Source organism: Rhipicephalus sanguineus, chromosome 9, assembly GCF_013339695.2.
Source record: "Rhipicephalus sanguineus isolate Rsan-2018 chromosome 9, BIME_Rsan_1.4, whole genome shotgun sequence".
Taxonomy (NCBI): domain Eukaryota; kingdom Metazoa; phylum Arthropoda; class Arachnida; order Ixodida; family Ixodidae; genus Rhipicephalus; species Rhipicephalus sanguineus.
In genome coordinates this window covers 50504709-50524468 of record NC_051184.2, presented here as the reverse complement: position 1 = coordinate 50524468, position 19760 = coordinate 50504709, and the positions used below count along the sequence as shown (strand labels likewise).

Sequence of the window (19760 nt, the reverse complement as noted above, 5' to 3'; positions counted from 1 at the left end):
TTTCACAAGCATTCAAAAATGCACATTCTCAGTTTATTCGATTCGCCGGCCAGGAGTGAACACTTGAGGCTTTCACGCGCGGGCGACGAACATCTGCATGTCACTGCGGAAGGCCGAAGCGCATGAAGTAGTTCCGGAGCATGGAAGTACTTCCTTGATGTCCACTCCGCACTGAAGAAAAGAATCGGAGGGTAGCACGAGTGCTTTCAAAAAATTTCTTGCCAACGGTAAACAGTTCATGCAAAAAGCGACGTGTGGAGAGGAACAGGTCGTTGAAGGCTAGCTGAAACTACTTTAATCATGATTTTAATGTGGCATAAGAGGACTCGCTGTTCCGCCGTCCTATACCAAGGTTCATTTTATAGTTTTCTGGCTGAATCTGCATCTCCTTCTAAAATGGGACTCACCGCTTGACGTGACTGAAAAAACCGGAAGCGATGTTTCGCGAGCCCTATTGGGCAAACCGTGCACGCGTGTTTAAAGAGCCACGCGCTGGTAACAAACCCGGTCGGCAAACAATGTTTGTTTGCCGCCGCATTACCCAGTACAGGAAGGAATGTTCGCGGGTATGCCTATATGTAAGGCGAAATTGTGCGTGCCTACGTTACTCCATTTGTTGCTGTGTCTTTCGTATTGTTTGTAAAACACGTCGCGACATTCAACAACAGGCAACGCGTGCGTACTGATGCCTTTCTAAAGTGAGAGATATCCCAGTCATAGACCACGCAGCGGCATTGGAAGGGTTTAATGTGACGGTATATTTTCCACAGTCCCGGGTAGTCATTCTTTCCACTCTATTGAGTGGCAAGCTTGCAGTGTTCGCGCACCAATACTGTTTGTATAAAGGAGTGACTTTGCTGCATACCTATTCTGAGGCTTTACACTGTCGCAGCCATGCTAAAGATGGCGCTAGCCATTTGCACGTAAACATTATGGTAACGTTGGTTAAGAGACAGGGGTTGTTTCTGAAATAATTATTGTTATTATCTCTTTTAAAGTGGTTCAACCCATTACGTGTAACAATACAAGGAACAAATCGTGTACATTTGCGTAACCCCGACTGTTGGCGAGAGATTAGACGTTAACCAAAGGACGGGTCACCATGGCCATGAGGCACACAAATATGGCCAACATTTTGCTCCGTATTAATATACGCAGCTAATGGGTTTCGATCAATTAAATGAATGTTTGGAAAAATCACGCGTACGTATACAGTGGAATCTCGTTAACATATTGTTCCACATAAGACGTTTTTCGGGATAATACGTTCCTTTTTCTTTTCCCGTGCAGATTATGCAACAGCCACGCAGAGAAATTGCCTATCGTAGAGAGCTGGATAGAGACTGACACACCGCCGATACATAACGCCATGAAAAACCTTTGGTATTGTTTATCGCTGACTACATCTACTACATAGTTTTTGAACTTGCGTTAGATAATATGATTCTCGAATGATACGCTTTTCTTTCCCGGTTACCGCTAAGATCGAGTGCAGCAATCAAATTCCTCTGTAATTTTAGGCTGTTTGTTGTGTTGAAATTTATCCGCGCGTCGCATTGTCCCGCAGTACGGCTTTTATGCAGTTCGTCGTCGCCCAAGATTTGTTCCAGTAAGGCATAAAAATGGTTCGAACGCAAATGCATCGCAGCTTCGAAGGCGTATCTAGTTTTTTTGGCGCACTGGTTAGAAACGAATTGACAGTACGAGTCCTTTCAAAGAACAAAAAAGTAATAAGGCATTGTCACTTCGTTCTCAGCAACTATCAATATACTCTTGTGTGTAGTGCCGCCCTAGTGATGCAAAAGCAAGAAGTAGATCACAAAAAGCTTTTGATGTTGGCCGAATATGCATCTTCCAAACTTGCCTCTGTTGAAGCTGTTGACGCTAAAGACTATACAAGAGCGGGTATCGCGTAGCAGCTGCACTCGGGTGCCTGAAAAGAAATTCCTTTTTCGTATTACCACTCGGTCGCCCTTCTTATACAGGCTTAACGTTCGCAGCTGAAAAAGACGCAATGTCAAAAATGTTCCTCTAAGACGAATACTTCAGAGGAGATCTAAATAGAGATTCGTCGTCTTTCTTGCAAGAGACATGAAGCGTTTATAGACGACGTTTCACAACTTCCAAATCGCCAAAGAATGAAAAACTCGGGAGGCGCGATTTTGTGCTTTACTGGTCCGTATATCCTGGTAGGTGTGGTATATGCCGACGGGTGCCTTTTCATAAAGGAAATGCAGGGTCTCTCTGCTAACTCGAGCTCAGCGCTATTAAAAAAAATTCAAAGTCCGACGATATACGGATATGTGATCGGCGACATTTTCTTAGTGGTTGCCATAAAGATTCTGGTCAGTATTCTTTTTTTGTGTGAATGCTTAGGTAATTATTAAAAGATAGTGACCTAAATAATTATTTCCTTCCATATTACAGAAAACTGGGACGCTGAATCGTGCGTCGCATGTGTGTGATGATGGGTTCGTGGGCCCTCAGACACAGACAGAGTCAAGGACAAGAAAACATTTATACACAACACTCATCAAAAGACAAATACATAACATACACTTGCTGGACACTAACACACAAGTACTCTTCCCTAAAGCCTCAGTCCTAGCAGTCCTATACGTCTACGCGAGTATCCGCGCGTACTGCCTAGTACGGAGTCTATCGTTCCGTAGACGTCACTCACGGCACCGATGACCGCGTAGCTGGCGCACGCTCGCAGCAGGAGATGCACGACGAGCCGTCGACGTGTCGGACCCAGATCCCGAGCTGCTCGCTCAAGACCGCACCGGACCACGATGTACCCGGAGTAGCACCGAGTCCACTCAGCATTCGGTAGTGCCGAACCGGAATACGTGGCGCGAGGACCACGCCCTCAGAAGTCGGTAGTGCCGAACCCCAGCAGCGTCAGCACCATGGCCGGACTCGGTAGCTAGCTGGTCTCGAACACACCATCTGGCACACCATCAGTAGCTTGGCCTGGCCCGCTCGCACGTCCACCGCAGGAACACGCCGCAAGGCCTCGCCTGGGACACCCGTTCGCCACAGGAAACGCCAGGCTCGTCCCGGCTGGTCTGATGGCCCCCAGCTCGCGGGTCGAACGAGCTGCTTCTTGCTCGATCGCTGGCCACGCACGCTCTCCGTCGCCGTTCTGAAGCTCACGCGCTTCACGTTGGCTTCTCTCACGCGCACTCCGTCGTCTTCTTCACTTTCGTTTTCGCTTGCTAATAACCTTCTTACTACATTCCCCCCAACTTTCAGTACGGTTGTACACACGTAACACACAGTTCTCGAATATAACACATAAGTTCAAACACAGTGAAATATCCACAAATGCAAGAACTACAGCATTATGATCACAATACGTGATAAAAGTGTGTACAACGGCAATCACTGGTCAGTAAAAGCCGCACGACTCATGTAGTCAGCACCAACGTTGTCCACACCACGAATGTGTTCTACGTGAAAGTCATACTCCATAAGAAGGAGACTCCACCGTAGGACCCGATTATTTAGGTGCTTAGCTGACTGAATATAAGTCAAGGGCTGGTGGTCACACTGCAACGTGAATGGCTTGCCGTACAGAAAAATGTGATATTTGCGCACAGCCCAGACTACAGCAAGGCCTTCTCTTTCAATTGTGGAGTAAGCTGCTTCACGTGGGAGTAATTTACGGCTCGCGTAGGAAACTGGGTGCCGACGGCCTTGGTGTTCCTGGAGTAATACTGCTCCTAAGCTCCGTGAAGACGCATCAGTGCGCAGAACAAATGGTTTATGCAAGTCGGGTGATTTTAGCACAGGCTGCATGGACAATAGGTTCTGCACGTGTCGAAACGCTCTCTCATGTTCTTCGCCCCAGACTAACCTATTGGGGTGGCCTTTCTTTGTAAGTTCTGTCAGCACAAAGGTCAGCTCAGCGTAATTAGGCAGAAAGTCACGGTAGTAGCCTGAGAGGCCGAGAAAGGCTTTCAATTCCTTCTTGGTGCTTGGCGGCACAGCTGCTTGGATCTTATCAGTAATGCTCTTACTCGTCTGCAGCATACCTTGCCCAACAATGTGACCCAAAAAAGTGGTAGTCGGACAGCCGACCTCACATTTCGCCGGTTTTATAGTTAGACGAGCCGCTCTGACACGCTCAAACAATCTCTTTAGGGTTACCAAGTGTTCTTCCCAAGTTTCCGTAGCGACGAGCACATCGTCAAAGTAGTATAACACATTGGGAATCCCCTCGGTGACGACTCGCATTTAACGATTAAATACTGCCGGCGCAGTCTTGATGCCAAAGGGCATATAGTTGAAGTGGTACAAGCCAGATTCACATGAGAAGGCCGTAAGCTCTTTCGACTGGCTTGCCATAGGTACCTGCCAATATCCTTTAGTGAAGTCAAAGCGCGAGAAGTAGTTGCATCCCGTAAGCTTAGCGAACATCGTATCTGTACGAGGAATCGGCTCACAATCCGGAAGTATGACCTTATTCAATTGTCGGAAGTCAATACACAACCGCATGGTGCCATCTTTCTTCTTGACGACCACTATGGGCGAGTGATAGGCTGACGTGGACCTTTCAATGACGCCTAACTGCAGCATGTCCTTCACTTCCTCCTCGACGGCGTCTTTGACAGCAAAAGGTAGCGGGTACTGTCGCACCTGTATTGGAGCCTCTGATGTAAGCTTCAACTCACATTGAACAATGTCAGTCTTCCCAGGTATATCTGAGAAAACGTCTCTGAAGTCTTTAAGAACCGCTGTGGCTTGCTCTCGCTCTTCAGCGTTGAGTTCCGATGCTATGCTAACGTTAGTCCAGTCCTGTGTCTGTTCTAGTGTGATATGTGGCACTTCGTCGGACTGAACCTCGTCTGTGTCACTTGGCAGCGCCGTGGTAACACCTGCGACCGTTCGTTGGCTTAGCGGCTTGCGCTCCTCATACTTCTTTAACATATTTATATGAAAAAGCGTAACCTTGTGGCCCAGGTTTACGAGGTAATCCAGTTCGCTGCGTTTCTCGACAACAGGAAAGGGACCCTTCCAGGAAAGCACCAGCTTGTTAGCATCGGTTGGTAATAATACCAGCACCTGGTCACCAGGGACAAGTTCGCGCTTTCTCGCTTTCTTGTCGTAGTACCCTTTTTGCAGCTTTTTCGCTTTCTTCAATTCTTCGTGTGCAAGCGCACAGGTGCGTTCTAAACGTTGCCGCAGCTCCACCATATGCGTATATGTTGTCTTGGTCTCTTCATCGAGGCCAGCGTTCGTCCAGAGCTCCTTGAGAACAGCCATTGGCCCTCGCACGTATCTCCCATATAATAATTCAAATGGTGAGAATCCAGTGCTACATTGAGGAAGCTCTCTGTAGGCGAACAGTAATGGACCAATGTAACGATCCCAACTTTTTGGACGCTCTTGACACATGCGCCCTATCATGCGTTTTAATGTGCCATTAAAGCGCTCAATCAGACCATTAGCCATGGGATGGTATGGCGTAGTGGCAGCTGTTTGAACGAAAGCAGTCGACTGAACTCCTTCATGACTGCTGACATGAAAGATGTGCCGCGATCACTGATGATCTCTCTTGGTATGCCGACGCGGGAGAACATTTCCAGGAGACCCTCTGCAACCTGCCTCGATTCAATGGAGGGAAGTGCTACCGCATCGGAGTATCGCGTTGCAAAATCTATCATTGTCAGTACGTAGCTATTGCCCCTTTCAGATGTTGGTGACAATGGACCGATAATATCGATGCCGACTCTCGCAAACGGTGTCTCGATGATAGGCGTGGTGCCCAAGGGAGCGCGTCCCACCAGGTGACGTGGCACCGTCCGTTGACAGATGTCGCAAGATTTCACGAAGCGTTTTGTGTCGGATTGGACACCCGGCCAGTAGAAGTCTCCAGTGACCCTGCTCACTGTCTTCGTGATACCTTGATGACCCGCTAAAATGCCTTCGTGGGCTAGTTTCAGCACCACCTCACGCAACTGTCGTGGTACAACAAGTTGCTCCAATTCAGTCCCATCTGGCAACTTGTGCCTGCGGAATAAGGTTCCGTGCCGAATGAAAAACACCGTTTCCCGATCGTTCGACACGATTTTCTTCCCAACCGCCTCGAAACAATTTCGTAAAGTTTCGTCATCCGCCTGGTATTTTTTAAGCGCCTCACTTCCCACTTCTAAAGCAGGCAGCGTCATCACAGGTAAGGAAGTATGCTTCCTCGTTTCTCCTGCTTTCCCAACGAGGACTTCTTCAGGTTGGGGCCGCTTTTCCATGTCTTCACGTGAGCGTTCATACGCTTCCTTTGCATTCGATCTTGGTTGGGATGCGGGCAAATCGCCAGATACATTCTGCGCACCAGTGACAGCATTTACTTTGCTAGAGTCTGTGCACGGTGCATGCCTTGTTTCCACATGGCCATGTGGTGCTGACTTATTTGGAGGTAACGTATCCGGCAATTCTGCGCCCTTGATGTTGCCCAAAATGACGTCGTATAATGGGTCAGTCATACACTTAACTAGTACCTCCCCAGTAAACAATTTACATTGCAAAAATACTTTTGCCTCTGGGAGGTATCGCACGGTGCGGTCCAGTAAGTACACTGGACTAGTTGTTCCCGTGAACTTCTCCTTAGGAACCAAGGATTGCCGCACGACGACCGTGTTACAACCGGTGTCTCGAAGTACATGCACTGGTCTGTTCTCTAGGAACCCCTTCACAACAGGCATATCAGTGACTCCAACGGTCTCAGATCGTCGACTTGATGTGACATTGACGATGGGTATTGTTTCACCGTCTTGGAGAACAACGTAGCCACTCTTATGTTGTTCAGATGTCACAGTTTCCTGTTTCTCCGACAGCATACATGATGCCTGGTCTTTGCTAAATTTCTTACCGGGGCATCTGTCACTGCTGTGACCACGTTTCTGACATACTTCACATCGGCTGGCAGTATTCCCTTTCGTGCGGGACCAGCAGTCAGCTGCGCGATGGCCTGCCTTGTCACACAGGTAACAGCGACTTGAGGCCTTCTCCATCTTCTTCGCAGACTCCGACTTCGACACCGACGGTCCTGGTTCCTTGGGAATCCGTTCTTTTCCTAAGTTTGTGAGCGCCTGCGCTTCCATGAAGTTGTCCGCAGTCTCGCACAGCGAACTCAGTGTCTTGCAACTTCTTTCCTTGAGAAAGATCCTGAGTGCTGGAGAACAACCCTTCATGAACTGCTCACAAATTATTAATTCTCTCAAGCTAGCAAAGCTTGTCTCCGTTTTGCCCATCTCCAGCCAACGGTCAAAGTAACCGGAGAGTCTTGCAGCATACTGTAGACCAGTCTCGTTCTCTTCGGGCTTGGCTTTACGAAACTTTTCACGGTAACCTTCCGCAGTATAGCGGAACCTCTGGAGAAGCGCTGCTCTTAGCTGATCATAATTCAGCGCGGCTGTTGGATCTAACCGGCCTATGACGGTTAGTGCTTCTCCCGTCATACATAGGCTAAGGGAAAGAGCCCACTTTTCACGCGGCCACCCTTGACACGTTGCGACCCGTTCAAATCGCTGCAGGTACGCGTCGAGGTCGTCCCGAGCTTCATTGAAGGGCGGAATCAATTTATGAGGACTGCACACATCCGGTGCACGTGTAGTGCTCGTGGCAGATCCCCCTGGTTCACCAGCCTCGGCTGATTGTCTTCCCGCGATTTCCTGAAGTCGAAGCTTCAGCTCCAAAATCTTTAGCTCCTGTTCTTGCACTTTCTGCTGCTGCTCCAGTAGCTTTTGTTGTCGCGCTTCATTTTCTTTTGCAACCTCGCGTTCTTTAGCGCGTTCATCGCGAGCTTGAGCGCACTCTCGTTCTACCCAGTCTCTGAGCTCAGCATTCTCCAATCCTAGCTCTCGGCCAAGTGCAATAAATCTTTCCTTCTCCATGACACAGGCTGTATCTGAGTAATGGCTTCAGATTTTAATAAGCCATCCTGGCATAGGCTCGCCAAATTGTGATGATGGGTTCGTGGGCCCTCAGACACAGACAGAGTCAAGGACAAGAAAACATTTATACACAACACTCATCAAAAGACAAATACATACACATACACTTGCTGGACACTAACATACACAAGTACTCTTCCCTAAAGCCTCAGTCCTAGCAGTCCTATACGTCCACGCGAGTATCCGCGCGTCCTGCCGTGAGTGACGTCTACGGAACGATAGACTCCGTACTAGGCAGGACGCGCGGATACTCGCGTAGTCGTATAGGACTGCTAGGACTGAGGCTTTAGGGAAGAGTACTTGTGTATGTTAGTGTCCAGCAAGTGTATGTGTATGTATTTGTCTTTTGATGAGTGTTGTGTATAAATGTTTTCTTGTCCTTGACTCTGTCTGTGTCTGAGGGCCCACGAACCCATCATCACAATGTGACAACAACAAGCTAAAGACTGTTCAATGCTACATCTTTCTGCGTTTGAGTTCCCTTCCCCTTCACTTTCTTGTATTGGCTATCTTGAAAGTATCCGATGTCTACTTTTGTTTTGGACTGGGTTGCTCGATTCGCTGCCGTGACACTTATTCGGAATTACTTTTTGTGTGTTTCGAAATTGCACCGTTGAAGGTAAAGATGCAAAGCGAGACACGGCTTCCTACAGCTTTCTTCGCCGCTTACATAGAAGAAAAAACAGCGTCTATAGCATGCTGCAACTTAAGAGGCCCGGAGAGGCCCCACCCAGATGACCGAAGCGAAGCAGCCAATCGCCACTGCGATTAAAAAAGTAGTCCCGCTCCTGCACTCGGCAATGTTCTCCAAGGTTGTGGTCACCGGCGGTCCGGCTCATGGCGTCAGCCAGTGGGGCATGCTATATAAAATATAGCATGCACCAATGGCTGACGGATGCGCTATGGTGTGCATCCGCCTTTGAGAAGGATATGCTGCAGACTTCTAAAGTTGTATCCGACTATAGTTAGAATGTGTGTTAATTTTCTTTATCGTTTGCCAGCACTAGGATACTGATTTATTATTGCGTGCCATGTGATTATGTAGTAATGGGGAAGGCCGTCGTGGGGGACCCCTGATTATTTCGACCACATGGTGCTCCTTTTAGTGTGCGTGTCGGTGTAAGTTCACAGGTGTTCTTGCACTTTGCCCCGATCGAAGTGTGCGGCTGCCGTGACAAGAAATAGAACCCGCATCCTCAAGCCTAGTAGCTTGACACCATACCTGCCAAGCAACAACAGTGAATTTCAATCATGTGAGGACGCGGACGATGCCAGTGTTTCCTCTACACAGTACAGATGAAATATGCCTGGCTAACCCTGCCTATAGTAACATCATCACCACCACCGCCACCACCACTGTGTAAGATGTACTCCTCAAAGAAAATATGTCCATAAGAAAATCCCTAAGAGCAGTTAAGACACGTAAGCATCATCGATAGCTCCAGATTTGATGATGTGTTCAATTTGTGGATGGTGATGGGCATGGTGATTATGGAATTAACAAAACAACTTTAAGAAGTTGCAAATCGAAATTCGTGGGAGACAAAACACCGGCCGTAAACCTGCGTTTCCTTATAGACGCGCCAAATCAGCAAGCACAGCAGCGAGGGTTTACACGTGCTTTGGCCTGCGACAAACAGGCAACACAGCCGTGTGTTCTACTTCTGGGAATTCCATTTAGAAAATGAGGATCGATTCCGCAGATAGCAGGCGAATATTGCGGATACACATAAACTTCTCTTTCTATAGTTGTTAATTCATAGCTCTAATTTGCTGATGTTCGATTTTTCATTTAAACGAATCGTGCCGTCGAGGCGGTTCAAACATGCGTTAAATACATACAGCACAAAAAAAAAACGAAAAAAAAACATGAAAAGCGTAAGTTGGTAGCCACAGCCTACGACGTGACAATGTTTGCTATCGAATGCAGTGGCTTGAGTGGCGCATCGGAAGTGTCAGCGCCCCGCCGAACGGAAATGAAGACGGAGACGCTAATTTTAGAGTTGAAGGCCGGCGGATAAGTTCGCGCGTTGCGCCCTTTAGGAGTGCGCTCGCATGAACGTACAAACTATGTGTTCAGTGAATCTGATACGAAATCCCTTTTCAACGCCCGCGCCAGCACTCAAATTTCCGTTGGGTGAGTGTTGGTGAATTTATTATAAAAGAAACAGTTCATAAAAGAGCTTTCTCCGTACGTTGTTAGCAGAATGCGTATTTGCGATCTCGCGTTTTTCCTCGTTTCTCTCTCCTCATAGTTAAATGTACACAAATTCATACGTATGTCTACTCATAATCGGGGGTACTCACTCGCACTCATACTCAGACCTTCGAAATGGCTGTGAGTGAGCATGAGTGAACGTATTTATAAGTGAACATTTCGCCCTATGAGCTAGCGTTTCCGACTATGACTGTTACGAGCCATTCCTTCGCCCCCTAGTTTAGAGCAAGCATACACAATCTTAGCTCCAGTTACCACCTGTCGGCACACTCGCACTCACAACACAGGGATTGTGGATTTGATGACGTGACAGCTGATTGTGGTGGTGATGTTGTCGCTACAGGGGGTTATAGCCTGGTAGATCTGGCAGACCTGGCCGGCAATTGCTCTGCCCGAGCGTATCTTTCCAATATTATGTTCATCAAGTGTCACTTAGTTTAGTTTATACCAGATAGTTTAAAAGAATAAGCATCACTTCCTTGCAAACCATTCGCGCACCTTCTGGACACGCTATCTGTCCAGTCGATTCGTGGCAAACCCACTTTTTCCCGTTCTGTCCAAAAGTTTTCTGCTTTCAATGCAAAAGCGCTTGCAAGACCATGCGTAGTCATCTACACCTACCGCCTCATTCACAATATTCCGTGCAAAATTGAGGGGTAGCAGCCCTTTACATTAAATGTCCAGGGCAAGAACGGGATCAGCCTGCACGTCACGGCTCATCGTGAGCGAACATTGGCGCAAGCATGCGGCAATGTTCGGATGCCGTTCGGCGAAAAGACCCAGCACGACATCGTTGTCGTCTGTTTCTTCAATACCCGCAGCCCCCGGGTATAGCGGCCATCTGCAAGTGCGGAAAACTGTGGTCTGTAGGAACCGGTCAAGCTTATACTATGACCGTGATTTCATCATACCGGAAGCGATCATATTCCGCCGAGAGCTGTTTTTAAAATGGACAGTAATTATTTTTATATAGTTAAGCTCCTCGTAAGAAGCGAAGTGTATGAATCGATGCAGGCATCAACGATGGGTTAATATTAAGGCGAAATGCATAGATGCCTCATCAGAACTCGAAAGTTGACTGTCGGTAGCGTCAGCGTCAGCACGAGTGACACAAAGGTCATGTGATGACGTCCCACTACAACGTCATCATGACGTAGCAGATCGCCAAAGCTTGTGACATCATCATGACTTTACTGTGACGTCACATAACATGTCACCACACGGCATCATCGTTTGGGCAAAGGTAGGCCGATCCCGGATCAGGAAGAGGAAAAGAAAAACAAAATGACAAGGAGACGAAGAAGATGTTTAATGACAAGAAGGATGAGAGGTCGGCCTGGAAAGCGGGTTGCCTGCTACTCGTCAAGGGGTTTCGGTAAAGGTAAAGAAAGAGAAAGATTAGCCACTTTTCAGACCAGCTGGCTACCCTGTGCTAGGAAAGGGGGTAAGGTGAGTAAGAGATTATGCAAAAGAGATCTTAAAAAACAAGAGAGAAAAAAAAAAGAGAACAGTAATATGATAAACTACTCTTCTTAAAGTATGTCTCTAAGACAAGTTGTTCGCAAGAATCGCAACAACGCTCTCAAAGTCTTCCGTGCCGAACACGTTCTCGGTCAGTGTCCTAAGACCTTTTCCTCGGACAATGGGCGATTGTCAAGTCTATCTAACACTTTTGATACTTCTTTTCTTGGTGCACTGAAACGAAGACACTCACAGAGAAGATGGGTGATGGTCTCCTCGCAGCCCAGAGGAAGTGCAAACCTCCGTGAGATGCAGAAAGCTTGCAATGCCCGCGATACCGCAGGCAGTACAAAACCACGTAAGGCGCAGAAAACTTTCGGGAGGTATCAATACACACGACTGAGAAGAAAAAGAATATGGCTGTCGCCTTCGTGTCATCTTGAGCGATTGCATAAGGGACCGTGTGAATTTTGTTTTTCGTATTTGTCGATAGATCGAGCCTCTGGTTATATAATAAAAATCGAGCCATGGATGGTCACGTTCCATAAAGAGGCTAGCCGGCGCTCATATTCTCTCAACTCACGCTCGAATTCTCCACAAACCCTCATATCGCGGGCCGACTGGTTTAACAGTTCAACTTAACGGGTTACTATGGAAGTGCCTCAACAATAATTAAGGCGATTTACTATACGTGATCGAACAGACAATTATTCTCGGAGTGAGTATAGTGCTGCCACAAGTTTGCAGCGTAAAGAGACAAAGCGCTCATTTTATAGGTTAGCTCAAGGAGTATATTTATGGGAAGTGTATCGCGCCATGCGGCTACTTCTGAGAGCCGATTAAGGTAGAGTAAGCTTCTTACTGCGTAGCTACTCAAGGCTTGACACAATCAGCCATGTCCATCAGGTGAAACTTTTTTTTGCTGACCATGCAAATAAGCATAGATTATTACAAGTGATACTCTCCACATACCATACAACTTGTGCCTGCTATTTATTTCAGCTGCCAATTTCATGCTCACGAAAAAAATATTTGGAAAGAGAAAGTAATTAGGTGATTCTTCGTAGTTCTTCAAACCGATACAGGAAAATGAACCAAGTTTTTAGCTTTCTGTGTACAGGTGTGAAGTCTTAAGTAAACAAGGTGAGGGCAACGCATTAGCCGCGCAGTGCGGCAAGTGTTCATCCACTACAACCCGCCTATTTGCCAGGCCGGTCAGTAAAGCGATAGAATTTTTTCGTTTTGCCTTCTCCAAAACACCAGCTCACCTATCAAAGAGCACTGACAAACATGAGCTGCATCAAAGTCCTAAAAGTTGGAGGAGCTAGGAAACTGGCGATAACTGTTTTCGAAAGCTTTAGTGCTACTTTGAAACGGGTAAGCACAGGCACCGTAGGAATGGCCAAATGACACATTTTTTGTAATGGCGCTGCCGGCGAAGCTTTCTTGGTACACAAGAAGCCGAGCTCATGCGATGGGACGTCATGAACATGAGAGATTTCTCGATTGTAACTGTTCCTAATTACAATATATATAAAACTCCACGTGTTTATATAAAACTGTCAAAGGCACTTACTTACTCGTGCTTTTAAAATGTTTCCTGCCTATTGCCGACAAAAGTGCCAGGGGAGGCAGGAGAGAGTGATTTTTTTTTGTTAAGTGTGCAGAAGCCCATGATAAAACAGAACAGACTCCACTCCTGGTTGCAAACCATGTCCATTCAAGCTTTTTCCGGATTTACTAGATGCACTTCGTTGATCGTCTTTAAAACTGACGTCGCACTTAAGATGTTCAAGGACGGTAAACATCATACACTAAAGACAATGCCAGGGCTCAGCGTTGTTGCTGACGCTTAAAAAGAATGAAGGAGTTACAGAAAATGATACTTGACAGGCTTTTACCGAATCCATGCTCTCGACACCTAGCGCCATGAAACGCCTCAAGGAAAGAGTTCTCTAAGAACCTGCTTCTTTTGCTTCTTTTTTTCTTCTTTTCTACGTTTGATAAAAAGCAAGATTTTCGACAGTGCCAAAACATGTTTCCACAGTCTAAGCGCATTTACGTTTTAAAGAGACAAGCTCCAAGTCTAAGTAGTAGATAAATATATTTTTCCAGCTAATAGCATTTAGAGAAAAAAAAAAGAACTTCGCTAAAGTACACAAGTCAAAATAACGGACGCACCAAGGCAAAATAAGTGTACGAACGAGTTCCCAGACGATACGTAGACGGTGCAGGGTGTCTTTTTGCTGTCTCCCGTAGTGATCCTTAGTGACTCCATTATTGGCAAATGTGTGGTTCTTTAGTTATTGTAATTAATTGGTATATGAATGTAGTTAGTTGTTCTAAGTGTTCCAAGAACCGGAGATAAGTTCTTTAGAGTTGGTTTACCCATATAATAAACGAAAGCTGAAACGCAATAGCATACAGAAAAAAATAAATTTTTGCTGTAGTTTTCGCTGTAGATGTTGCTGTTCGTTCCCCACGAGAGCATTGTGACACTGTAGGTAATGAAGATTGGAGGTAGTAAAGGAAACAAAACCAAACAATAAAAAAACTAAATCCTTTTCAAGTGAATCGTAAAGCATATTGACACATCTGCTTTGTATGCCGCTGTCTTCGTGTTAGTTTTTCAGGGCACTGCTGATTCTTTATTATAATTCCCACAATGCCGAAGGCGTTATTCCTACAGATTGGGTGTTTTGTCTACGTCTTTTATTTGTCTTTGCTTTTGAGATGTTGTTATTCATTACGAACTAAAAAAACGTTGGCTGTCTTCCGTTCCTCTTCACAGGTGCCTTAGCACAATGAAACGCCTTTCTTCTTGGTTCTAGATGACTGATCTCACGTCTGAGAGAGTGTTATCGTATAGCGCTACCTTTCTAGTAACGCATAAAGAACGAAATTTTCACAAAGGTGTCGATACAAGTGTCCTAGTATTGCGCGAGCCGTATCTTGCGAGTGGTCGCATCGACACTGAAGGCATAGCACTGCGATTCCAGAAGCAAATGTATTCACTAATTTCAGACGCTATAAAAGAGAGAACTTTCATTTCGTTAACACCGCCGAGCCTATCGCACGTGCTCGTTTTAACCAGGCTTTTTTGTTTTTTGAAAATGGACTTATCTTTTTTTTTTTATCCCGACTAATCGATCATGCCGTAATATGAAGACTGACACGCACATATATTTGGTATCATGTTGCCATTCAAGAATGGCCGGAGGAGCATTTTCAGAACACAGTCGAGTCTTCGCTTACCATGTTTGAATTTTTCATGTCTTGCCGTCTGGTTTCTATTTCACCGTCCACGTAAAAGCATTACTGCACCGAAAAGCCCGATGTTTAAACATAGAATAAGCGTTTTCCTACGACAGGCTAATGGCCTCAATGTGCACACTCACCTCATACATACAAGTGCCTACATGTACGTTATACATTTCTGTGTGTAACTCTTTCTTTTCGCGTACCCGGCATGCATCCTTCACCCTCTACGTTACGTAGAAGACTATAGACACCAGCGCATGAGCTTAAAAGGCTTACCTGTATTTCTATGGATTTTCTAACTTTGTAGAAATCAGTAAGCGGAGCTAGTTTTGTGACGTGTACGAGGCTTAAATTTATGCACTTTCGAACAATACGCGCACGTAACATGTCAAGCTGAAAGCAGTACCGACTCTTAAGTCTGAACCGTTAGCGAACTTGTGGCGATGATTGGTGGATAATAATCGTAACGCGACGACAACATGAGCTTCATGTGTATGCTTTCAGCTTTCCTTATGTCACGAAATACATAAAATCAGCGAACAAAGCATGGCGGCCTTAACCAATGAACAGTTAGTCAAAGAACTGCTGGGAGCTTTATCGTGTCATATTCATTCATTCGTCCAGCGGCAACAATAACATAGGGATGCACTTGGCGCACTCTATTCCCGACGAAGATAGCTGAACGGGGATAGCTATAGGTTTTGACAAAGGGTGGTTAATAATTACGGCCATGAAGAATATCGCCATTAAACCTTCAATGTAAACAATACCTCACATTTTTATAATTTCAAAGGCTATACACTCCGCTTTCAAAGAGCGAAGCACATACACGAAAATACTTAAGACACTACCCACGCTAAGGCTGTGTGCTTTGCTGCGTCGATAATCAAAAATCTGCCTGCACCGTATACGCTGTGCTAGTATCCATGAAGATTCATTTCCTTGCGCAAACGCCATCAGCACGCAAGTCTGCGCCTCGAAGTTGGAGGGAACGGTGGTTCCCCTTGCAGTTGAATGTTAATACGGCTTTTTATTTGACCTCTCTGCACTCTCATCATAAAATAAAAACTTATGGAAAAAGAATGGTGCCATTAACGGTCATTTAAGACAAGGCGCTGTGCTTGATTGTAACTTGGTAATGCGCCCTGATACGGGCTCCCTAATGACTGTTCATAAGAATGCGCTATGAGAGCGACGTTAATATGGCGCAGAATTTTTTTTTTGTCGCAGCAAATATGCGATGCCGTGGCAACACGACTACTCTTTCAATTCGTGCAGGAATCTGCGTATAATTCGAATGGTCTGCTAAACATTAGCGTTTCTGTCAATATATCTGCCCGAGATAAGAGTTTTCGTTCCTGCAACACACAAAGGAAACGCATTTTAATCAGAAGGCATTTTGAAAATGGGATTCATTAATATACATTAGGGATTAGTAATTTTAGGCGGCTGCACATGCATAGCGAAATAATGGAGCCATTGGGGCATCATTATGACAAGGCGGCGTACGAATGCAGTGAATAAGAGCGCAGCAGATCAAGGTTAATGAATTATTGTACTCTTAATAGCAGTTCAGAAAGTTCTAGCCCCGGCCATTGTGCGCGCAAAGGGCATTAATGTACTACTGAAGCCTGAATTCAATAATTCTGCGAACACCAACCGCCGTGGTTTCATTTATCTGACTCCAACTCTCACCACTCTGCACAGTTTTCTTTTTTTAATTTGTAAACACACAGCCAACTCCACATATGCTTCAACTGATGCATCAGCAATTCATAAAAACTCGCAAGGTCTCTTATGGTGTTGGCTAAGACGACTCGACGGCGCAAGCCATCGTCTTCATATTTTTCTTCTCAGTCTTCTCAGTCTCTGGGTGTGCGCGCTAATGCGACCTTTTGCGTTAGTTTTATGCATTAGCGCATACCTTAGCGAAACCCTTCGATTGGGGAATGGCGATGGCCTGGCATACCGTACTTTCTCACAGCTACGAACACTGGTTAAAGAGGCAAATGTTGGCTGTTCGCTGAAATAAATACCCTGTTGTCTTTGTTCACTGTCACTCCCCCGTATGTGTTATTGCTGTCCCATACATACATACATACATACATACATACATACATACATACATACATACATACATACATACATACATACATACATACATACATACATACATACATACATACATACATACATACATACATACATACATACATACATACATACATACATACATACATACATACATACATACATACATACATACATACATACATATCTTGTCCTTCACCTTTCACAATATGCTAACGAACTTCCGACACACCGCAGTCCGCCTCGGTGTTACAGTGGTTGCGGCGCTCGGCTGCTGACTCGAGAGTCGCGGATTCGTTCCCGGTCATGGCGGTCGCATTTGAATCGAGAGAAAATAATAGAGACCCGTGTACTGCGCGATGTCAGTGCACGTTAAAGAACACCAGGTGGTCGAAATTGCCGGAGCCCTCGATTACGGCGTGCCTCATAATCATAGCGTGATTTTCGGACTTGAAACCTTAAATAGTATTACCATAGAACACACCGCACTGTTTACATTACGATAAAACGTTTGACAGTTATATCGCGGAACGACTTTTTTAATGACTGATCGCGCCGTAGATCAGGTATGAATGCAACCCGTAAACCCGGGTTGTATTAGAAAGGAAGACAGCCTGCGGTGAAACGCCGGCAGTCGATGGTTCGAAGCGAAGGCTTCCTTTAAAATTCTTCCGGAAGGGGCGCACTTGTTTACGCAGCTGTGCACGTGTTTTCCGAAGCGGGCACCCCATTGTTTGAAGGCAACCGCGAGCAGTCTCTGCTCGAGAAGAGTTTGCTACAATTGCAATGTTTGCGTACCGGGACGGTAGATAAAAGAGTTAGAAAGCGGCAACCTCCCCCATGCCGCTTATTCTCGTTCTCCGGGAAACGTTTACCTTTAGACGCAAGGTTCGTTCTTCGCCGCAAACCCTTTGTTATTATACGTCAGCATTTGCAATAGCAAACAGTGAGTCTACTGAAACAAGGAAGATCCACGAATGCTCCAGCGTTGACCTTTCTTGCTGTAAGCAGAGTTCGCGGAAAGTACCACGCCTTCCTAGAATGCCGTGATAAACTTACATACGGTCTTCTTAAACTCCGTAAGAGGGAAACCTTGTTGCTTGTTTGTGGAACCCGTATCGCCCGAAAAAGAGCGCAAAAAAAAGTGATGGCCGTTACTCGCAGTAGTTTGCTATTTCTTATGTTCTCTGAATTCCTTCTTTTGAGTTGAGCTAGCAGAATCGCAACACGCATACCGTGAAATTATAGATATTGGCCTTGATGTACCTAAATGATGTGTGTACTGATGTTACATATCTGCTAAACATAATCATTGATAGGAACTCCTATTTCCTACGCTGTTTTAAGAAAACAGTGGGAGCACCACCTCTATACAAAGTACTGACTGCGCGCTTTTCTTTAATTTGAATCACCCATCGTCCTAAACGCCGGCGGTGCTCATAGCTAACCACTTTGGCATAACTCGTAATGATGTTGTGTTGTTTTTGCACTTGAAACCGTGCCGTCTTCGCTAGAAGGCCTGGTCGACCACCCGGCCTTGATCGTTCGATTCACGTACTGTTCCACCACTCACTGTTAGACTTCCTACATGAATCAAATTTGTATGTGTGCCTGTGACATCGCGTTGTATTATGCCTAAGGACAGGCTTCCGAAATTAAAAACAACAACAACTTATATTCCTTTTAAAACCTTATATAGGCGACGTGACTACAGCTTTTAAGGATTCGCAGTGTATATCAGCTGCGATTGCAAACCAAAGTTGAACTGATCATACAAAAACTTTTGAATTATTAACCAAACAATGAAGTAATCGTCGAAATTTCGGTAAAATGATACATCGTGCGTCAAAGATCGCTGAATTGTACATAGTCTCCTCCAGTGCGACTATTACAGGTGAAAGCACAATAAAAACAAGAATCTGTGTTTGCCATTTTGTGCTTCACCAAGCAGAGTTAACTACGCTGCAGGGTTCAATATTATTTAGTAAATGGCACTGCACTAAGACAGTGAGAACCTCAATAGGAGTCTGCATATTATGTACAGAATGAACGATGCTAAAATAAAAACAAGGCAAGAAAATTTTAGTGCGGCTGTAATTGAAGCAGCGACACGCGGTGGGACGTATGAACCTGAGTTTCTGTTTGCGCGGCAATGGCTCGGGTAGAAGATTTAAATGTAAACACATCAGAAGCACATTGCAACATAATAAACTAAGTACAAAAGAATAGATTTTATAATTATAAGAATGGCGTTCTATTTCACGAGCTCAAAGTGCGAGAAATAAAGAAAAAAGATCATGGCGAAGTAAGTTTGCAGTTGTAGGACACACAGGAAATGTAAGCCTCACTAAACTTTAGATGATAGATGTACGCTGATAGGTCCGAACGTATGGCTAAACAGTATGGCTGAAGCGCGACATGATACCTCTCTTTCATAAACCTTCAAGTAATCTCTCGACACGCCCACAATGACAGGTGTCTGAATCGATGCGCAATGACCCCAACTAAATAATAAGAGAGTGAGAGAGAAAGCAAGAAGAGCAAAGAGAGGGACGATAAGGATACGAGCAATCCGTTTGATACCGTGTGCTGGGAATAAAAGAACGGGGCGCTCACGCTTTGGCGTATGCGCCGCTTTTGTATTCTGAATTTTTTTTTGTTTTTCTTGCGATAGAAATGATATGAACAGTATCGGCTGATTTTTGCCGTCGCCGTCGCCGCCATCATGCACCGTATATTATATATATATATATATATATATATATATATAG

At 45.5% G+C, this 19760-nt stretch overlaps 1 protein-coding gene across 1 annotated transcript; it reads right to left on the bottom strand.

Moving 5' to 3' along the window:
- Positions 1 to 5444: 5444 nt before the first annotated feature.
- Positions 5445 to 7898, bottom strand: LOC119405516 (uncharacterized). The gene has a single exon (XM_037672349.1). The coding sequence runs from the start codon at positions 7896 to 7898 to the stop codon at positions 5445 to 5447; it is 2454 nt and encodes an 817-aa protein (XP_037528277.1).
- Positions 7899 to 19760: the final 11862 nt, after the last annotated feature.